The 8,168-nt window shown below is 39.4% G+C and overlaps 1 protein-coding gene across 1 annotated transcript in view; it reads left to right on the top strand.

Annotated features, from left to right (window-relative positions):
- The first annotated feature begins 763 nt into the window (after positions 1 to 763).
- The window catches only part of tsr1 (TSR1 ribosome maturation factor), a 102,673-nt gene continuing 95,268 nt past the window's right edge, over positions 764 to 8,168 (top strand). Inside the window, exon 1 of the mRNA XM_028806657.2 lies at positions 764 to 926. Within this exon, the coding sequence (XP_028662490.1) occupies positions 812 to 926 (115 nt within the window). The 5' untranslated portion in view covers positions 764 to 811. The remainder of the gene's footprint in view (positions 927 to 8,168) is intronic.

Genomic DNA, 8,168 nt, shown 5'->3' with positions numbered 1-8,168 from the left:
TGGATGGAACTGAAACTAGAGATGGGCTAAACTAGTTTCACACAAGTTTCAAAGTGTTAACTCACTAACAATAGTTATAGTCAACAATAAACATTTTTTATTATATTGATCTTAATGTCAGAAGTACTGAATCCTCATAAACAGGGCCAAGTGGTAAGTTTCAGAAGGAAGGCGTCCAAACAACTTAAAATTCACAAACAGTTGTGTAGTAATACTCGGTTAAGTCAAGAAATCGGTATCAGGTGATTAAACGTATGTTTATGGCTCCTGCATTCTAAAATGATAGCACGGTTTTATAGATTGATCTGTACCTGAATGTAAAACAACAGAAATGGCTGAGGTGTAATACTGATAAGGTGCCTACCCTAGCAACCTCACAGCTCCAGATTTCGGGTTTCAACTCCCAGTGACGTCACTCTCTGTGCTTCTGTCAGTTTCCTAATGGGTAGTCCATCTTTTATCCCAAAGACATGCGTGTTATTCCTGTCTTGGACTAATGCAGACGACACACTCACCTGCTACCGCGACTCCGAAGTAAATAGATAAGCGTGTTATATATAACGTCTCACCCTTTACCAACAGCTCATAAAAAAAACTAGGGCAACATAGAAAATACCTGTATGAGGGCTTCGTTAAGATTTTTTTTAATGTACATTAAATACGATTTTGACTACGAACCTCAACTCGTGTACGACACTCAGCATACAGCCCCAACGTCATTCTTACCCCTGCCCCTTAACCAACACTTTTTAACTTTAACCCCGGAAATAGTTCTCGGGCGACAACACGTGCAGAGTCTGCCACTGGAGAGATGGCGGCTGGCGAGTTAACAGAGGCACATAGACCAGGAGTTTTCAAACAGAAAAACAAGCAACATAAGCATGGGAAACACCGGACGAAAGGTGAAACTGAACGGGAAAATAAAGGTGAGAATAGTTATTTGGAAAGAATAGGGGTTAACACCTCAAGTATACTATAATTCTAGAATGATCGGCACGCCTTTAGTGAAGTATTTTGCGTCAAAGATTTATTTAGGCATGTATCAAAGTTTTCCTTCAAGTGCACAGATGTTTGTTTTTTGTGTTGGTCTGTTGTAGCAGTAACCTGTTGATAGTCTTGCAGTAAAACATCCAGGCAGGAAGGGTGCTATACAGCAATTGACAAATTATTTTTATGCTATTAACTGGTTGTTTGCGATATAAAGCAAACGTTTATATTGTAGCTTATTTTCCCGATTTTTTTTTTTTTTATCAAAAACAGAAAAAATATGGATCAACTTGGAACTCATTACAATCAGAGCTAGTTGTACATTTATTGATTAGCAGTTGCATAAGTAAGCAGATCATCTCGTAACATGTAACGAGTCTTACTCGGATTCTTTCCTTTCTTGCGAAATTGGTTAGCGTTTGTGTTAGTTCTTTCGCAGCAGTTGTGCCCAATTACTGGGAACGAATACAAAACTGTTCCAGACGCAGGTGGAAACCTTGACAAAGCAGTACGGACGGTCTGCTATTTGACAGGGGATCCTGAGTTATTATGGGCTCTAAAGATCGAAATGCTCTCTTCAAAAATTCAGATGTAATAGTTTAAGTCCAGAAGTCTCCGCTTCATATTTGCAGAGAATTCATTATTTTTACGGTACTTAAAATATTGTTCACCAAATTTTACAATGCACCTTTAGTCATTTGTCGTGGATTTTTGAGGGAGTCTGTGACAGACTGGTTTCCCATTCGGGACTGGTACTTTGCCTTATGCCCAGTGTTACTGGGATATGAATTAAAAAATGTATTACTTTAATTTTAGTGGATTCTTTTTTTAATGGGCTACTTAAAAAATTACAAAATATATCTCAAAAGGTTAGTGTTGTTTTCATGTTTTCACGTGGTTACGTGATATGTTATTTTACTCACTTAAGTTACACTTCCTTTCTTAATCCCCAGTATTATAAACTAGCAAAATACCCGCGCTTCGCAGCGGAGAAGTAGTGTGTTAAAGAGGTTATGTAAACATATATATACATATACATAAACACATATATATACATATCTACATATACACATATCAACATATATATACACACATACATACATATACACACATATATATATACACATACAGACACATATATATATATATATATATATATATATACATATACATATTTACATATCTACATATATATATATATACACACACATATCTACATATACAGTATATACACATATATATATACATATCTATCTATATATATATATATATATATATATATATATAGACATACAGTGATCCCTCGCTATATCGCGCTTCGCCTTTCGCGGCTTCACTCTATCGCGGATTTTATATGTAAGCATATTTAAATATATATCGCGAGTTTTTTGCTGGTTCGTGGATTTCTGAGGACAATGGGTCTTTTAATTTCTGGTACATGCTTCCTCAGTTGGTTTGCCCAGTTGATTTCATACAAGGGACGCTATTGGCAGATGGCTGAGAAGCTACCCAACTTACTTTTCTCTGTGTCTCTTGCGCTGACTTTTTCTGATCCTGACGTAGGGGGTGTGAGCAGGGGGGCTGTTCGCACACCTAGATGATACGGACGCTCGTCTAAAAATGCTGAAAGATTATCTTCACGTTGCTACCTTCTGTGTGCAGCTGCTTAGTGAAGCGACATGCTGCATGGTGCTTCACATACTTAAAAGCTCAAAGGGCACGTATTATCTTTGTTTTTATCTCTCTCTCTCTCTCTCTCTCTCTCTCTCTCTCTCTCTCTCCCTGCTCCTGACGGAGGGGGTGTGAGCTGCCGCCTTCAACAGCTTTGTGCCGCGGTGCTTCGCATACTTGAGCCAAACAGCCCTATTGATTTGTTTGCTTTGCTCTCTGTTTCTGACAGCCTATGCTCCTGACACGCACTCCTTTGAAGAGGAAGATATGTTTGCATTCTTTTAATTGTGAGACAGAACTGTCATCTCTGTCTTGTCATGGAGCACAGTTTAAACTTTTGAAAAAGAGACAAATGTTTGTTTGCAGTGTTTGAATAACGTTCCTGTCTCTCTACAACCTCCTGTGTTTCTGCGCAAATCTGTGACCCAAGCATGACAATATAAAAATAACCATATAAACATATGGTTTCTACTTCGCGGATTTTCTTATTTCGCGGGTGGCTCTGGAACGCAACCCCCCGCGATGGAGGAGGGATTACTGTACATATATACATACATACATACATTCACATATATATAAACATATCTACACATATATATATATATATATATATATATATATATATATATATATAGAGAGAGAGAGAGAGAGCCAAATCCCTGCGCTTCGCAGCGGCGAAGTACTGCTTTTAAATTTTTATTATGAAGAAAAGAAAACCTTTTTAAATTGAGGGAAAATATACCAATAACAATTTGTTAAGGATCTGTTTTTTTGTGAAGCTGCCTTTACACAGCCTGTCCGCTGTTTTATAAACGAACACCATATAAGGCAGTCCTTTCTCCTTGCTTAGCGGTTCTGTATTCTTTTATTGTTCGTTTATTACCATTGTTATAGTTATTGTGTAGCTATTTGAGACTCACTTTTCTGTTCAGGTACCCATTTCCTTTATGTAGTCCGCGGATTCTCCGCTATTTTTTGTTCGTTTATTACGATTATAGTTCTTTATTGATTCCCTTCTTTAGCTGACTGCCTGCTCATATAAGGCGCCCTGTTGTTTTTTTGTGAAGCAGCCTTTACACAGCTTTTCCGCTGTTGAATAAACGAACGCCATATAAGGTCTTCCTTTTTCCTTGCTTCGCCAAGGAAGCAGCCTTTTTATTTAATCCACGGGTTCTCCGCTGTTTTTTTGTTCGTTTATTACGATTGTTATAGTTCTCTTTGTATACCACGTTGTCAGTTCAGCACTCCGGTTGTAATATGACCAAGCGGTGCAAGCTTACTGTTGAGTATGCAACGTATAGTTGTACAGGAGAAAAGCAATCTTGCCTCAAATCAATGGCAACCTTTTGTAGGTCTATGAACTTAATTTAAACTTTAGGTTTACACGGTGCTTTGTTTCCGAAGTACCTGCACTCATGAATATGTCTGTATGTGTCAGTCGCTTCATATGTTCACGTGAGCCACTCTCTTGTGTGATGTTGTGATGTCCACGGCTTTATTTAATGTTAGCTAAGACCCGGCACTTAAAAGTTTCTCGCTACAGCAATTTTAACTCCGTTACAAAGTGATCCAAAGTCTCGTTTATACCTCGTGTCTTCTCATTAAACTTGTATGTCGCGAATATGGTATTGCAAATGGCAGCGGGAGCATTTCTATAAACTTAATTTAAACTTACGGTTTACACCGTGCTTTGTTTCCGCAGTAGCTGCACTTACGAATATGCTTGTATGCGTCACTCGGTCACTTCTTATTGTTTCGCTGCCTTTTCAATTGTGTAATGAATGTTTTCTTCAGCGCTCTTTGGGGCTCTTCCTTGTTTTGTACGTACTGCGTTCACAGTCAGTTCATGTGATTACGTGGGTGGCGTGATGACGCGATACGCAACTCCGCCTCCCACGGCCATGGAGGTGCACTCTATTACAGTATATGGACAAAAAAGAGGTTCCAGTTATGACCATTACGCATAGAATTTCGAAATGAAACCTGCCTAACATTTGTAAGTAAGCTGTAAGGAATGAGCCTGCCAAATTTCAGCCTTCCACCTACACAGGAACTTTGAGAATTAGTGATGAGTGAGTCAGTCAGTTAGTGAGTGAGTCAGTGAGGGCTTTGCCTTTTATTAGTATAGATACAAAGGTGCACTCACCGGGGAGGGTTTGTTATCGCTGCTGCTTCACTTTTCCTGAATGTTGTTTGAATCTTGGCCTGAGCCCTGTGTGTGGGAAGTCAGTTTAGAGTTTGCTCCTTCAAGTTCTTGACACTGTCCAGATTATCCCATGAACAGGATTAAGTGAGTTTGATAATGCAGTGTTAAACAGAATGGAAGAAGAGAATTAAAAAAAACTGAGATATCTTGGCTGTTTAGTCTGTTAAAGGTGTGCTGCATCAGTTTAAGCAAGGCATTTAGCTTACTGATTCCTTCCAAACTTAATCTTGGAATACTCCTCTTTAAAATTGTAAGGATAATTATTTGCTTTGTGTCATTTTTGCACACATCTGTACAATGAATGTCGTTTACTCTGGCCATCCTTAATAATTAGAAAAATATGTATCGGTACATTTAATTGCACTGACTAAAAATGAGGATTTTATGAAGTAGACAAGTGCTATTTAAGGGTTTGGATATCATTTGTAATTATAACACGTGAGACCTACCTTTCCAGCAACTGTATGAAAAATGGTGGAAATTAGGATGATGTGTGCATGTTTTTGAAGAATTCATATTTGGTTCCAAGAATTTTATTGTTAAGAAATATACAATTAACTAGCAAGGCAATGGCATTTTTGTCTTAGTATATCATTAGCAAAGATTTGTCATTTTTCTTTGTGCATCATCGTGAAAATGTTACAGGATAAAGTGCCTTGTGAAAGTGTGTGTGACATAAATATAAGTTGCAGCTGGTGTGAGTTAAAAGCCCTGGAAGAGTAAGACAGCACAGAAGTAAAGGTTAATCTCTTTCTTTTAGCAGATGCAAGTTGAAGAGAATGTTCATATCACTCTGGATTTTGTCTGGAAATAATACATTTAAAACCTCTTTGGCTAATCACAGTGCAGAACATGTTTCTTCAAAAAAGTTGGAATCCACATTAAAAGACACTGAGGGGAAAAATTGATGGCCATTTTTAAATGGTGAAAATAAAAGAAAATGTGCTTGCTGTGCTGTTGTGAACTAGGAATGCTGTATCTTGTTTCAGGGCCTACTTTTTTTGTAGCAATAGTTACACAATGCCGTTAAATTACAGATGACTTCAGGCCAGGCAACTTGGGACTGAACAGCATTATTTTCACTGAAACTCTGAGAGCAAGGTAAAATGTTCTGAACAGTATGTGAGAAATGGCACAGTCATGGAGAATGAACATTATTATAGTTTTCTTAAAAATATTTTAAGTCGGTAACATGTTTGGGATGTTGTGAGCATACAAATAGAAACCTGACCTGTGGATTATGTGATATCAGTAAATAGAATTGTTTTCTTGGATGTTGTGCTGTTATTTGTTGTTGTTCAATATTTATATCATTTGAAGAGAATTCTGTCAGGAGTTTTGCTTTCTTGATTCTCTGCCAAAACATGAGATTTTATATCTATATTTTTGTCATCGCTACAAACAACATGGGGTAAGTAATAAATAAAAATATATTGGGAAGAGTATTTCTTTTAGATAGATAGATACTTTATTAATCCCAAGGGGAAATTCACATACTCCAGCAGCAGCATACTGGTAAAAAAAAAAAACAATATTAAATTAAAGAGTGATAAAAATGCAGGTATAACAGACAATAACTTTGTATAATGTTAACGTTTACCCCCCTGGGTGGAATTGAAGAGTCGCATAGTGTGGGGGAGGAACGATCTCCTCGGTCTGTCCGTGGAGCAGGACAGTGACAGCAGTCTGTCACTGAAGCTGCTCCTCTGTCTGGAGATGATACTGTTTAGTGGATGCAGTGGATTCTCCATAATTGACAGGAGCCTGCTGAGCGCACATCACTCTGCCACAGATGTCAAACTGTCCAGCTCCATGCCTGCAGTAGAGCCTGCCTTCCTCACCAGTTTGTCCAGGCGTGAGGCATCCTTCTTCTTTATGCTGCCTCCCCAGCACACCACTGCGTAGAACAGGGCACTCGCCACAACCATCTGATTGAACATCTGCAGCATCTTATTGCAGATGTTGAAGGACGCCAGCCTTCTAAGGAAGTATAGTCGGCTCTGTCCTCTCTTGCACAGAGCATCAGTATTGGCAGTCCAGTCCAATTTATCATCCAGCTGCACACCCAGGTATTTATAGGTCAGCACCCTCTGCACACAGTCACCTTTGATAATCACGGGGTCCAGGAGGGGCCTGGGTCTCCTAAAATCCACCACCAGCTCCTTGGTTTTGCTTGTTTTGCAATGGTTATAGGTAGCTCCCTCACTCTTGGTTTGTAGTGAGGCTGAAGCAGAATCAGGTTATGATCTGCTTTCCCAAGCGCAGGCAGCGGGGTGGTGCTGTATGCGTCTTTAACGTTTGCATACAGTAGGTCAATAGTCCTATTTCCCCGGGTGTTACAGTCCACATACTGGGAGAAGGCAGGTAATGTTTTGTCCAGCATCACATGGTTAAAATCTCCAGCGATTAGCACAAGTGCCTCGGGGTGCTGTGTTTGTAATTTAGCAACAGCTGAATGGATACAGTCACTCTCTATCTCCACGTCCGCCCAAGGAGGGATGTATACAATAACAACAATGATGTGTCCAAACTCTCTGGGTAAGTAATAGGGATGCAAACTTACGGCGAACAGTTCAATGTCCCTGCAGCAAGTGGAGATTTTGACGTTTACATGTCCAGAGTTGCACCACCTTGTATTCACATAGGGAGCGAGTCCACCTCCTTTCCGCTTCCCGCAGGTATTTGCGTCTCTGTCCACTCTAACTGTGCTAAACCTGTGTAGCTCCACGTTAGCATCTGGGATGCTAGTTGTTAGCCATGTTTCACAAAAACGCAACAAACTGCATTCTCTGTAGGTCCTGACATTTTTCACCAGCGCAGCCAGTTCATCGATCTTATTTGGTAGTGAGTTCACATTTCCCAGGATCACAAAAGGCACTGAAGGCTTGTAACGCCACTTTCTCGCAAGCCGCTTCGCCTTTAGCTTAGCTCCAGCTCTTCTGCCATGATATGCTTTCTTACCTCGTCAGGTAAATAGGGAGCCACACCGGCGCAGGCATTTGTTCTCAGCTGTTGAAGTTGACTACCTGAATAGACAAGTCTCGGCATTTAAAAATCCATGTCCAAGTAGTAAAAAGTGTCTAGGGAACAAGTCCACATAAAAGAAAGTGATAGGAGTGATCAGTGAAATAGATAAAAAGGTAGAAAGGTAAAGTCGTACATGACTTTTTACCTGGAAAATTCAAAAAGCTTACTTTTTTGTTTTATTTTATTAGCCTTAGATTTCCATAAGATTGCATGGTGTCTCCATGGTTAATATCACTGTATCCTTGTGGGCTTTCCTTCAGTTTCTCCAGTTTTCCTC

Source organism: Erpetoichthys calabaricus, chromosome 8 (genome assembly GCF_900747795.2).
Source record: "Erpetoichthys calabaricus chromosome 8, fErpCal1.3, whole genome shotgun sequence".
Classification (NCBI taxonomy): Eukaryota; Metazoa; Chordata; class Cladistia; order Polypteriformes; family Polypteridae; genus Erpetoichthys; species Erpetoichthys calabaricus.
The sequence above is the reverse complement of the archived record's forward strand: the minus strand, read 5'-3'. Positions and strand labels throughout refer to the sequence as shown.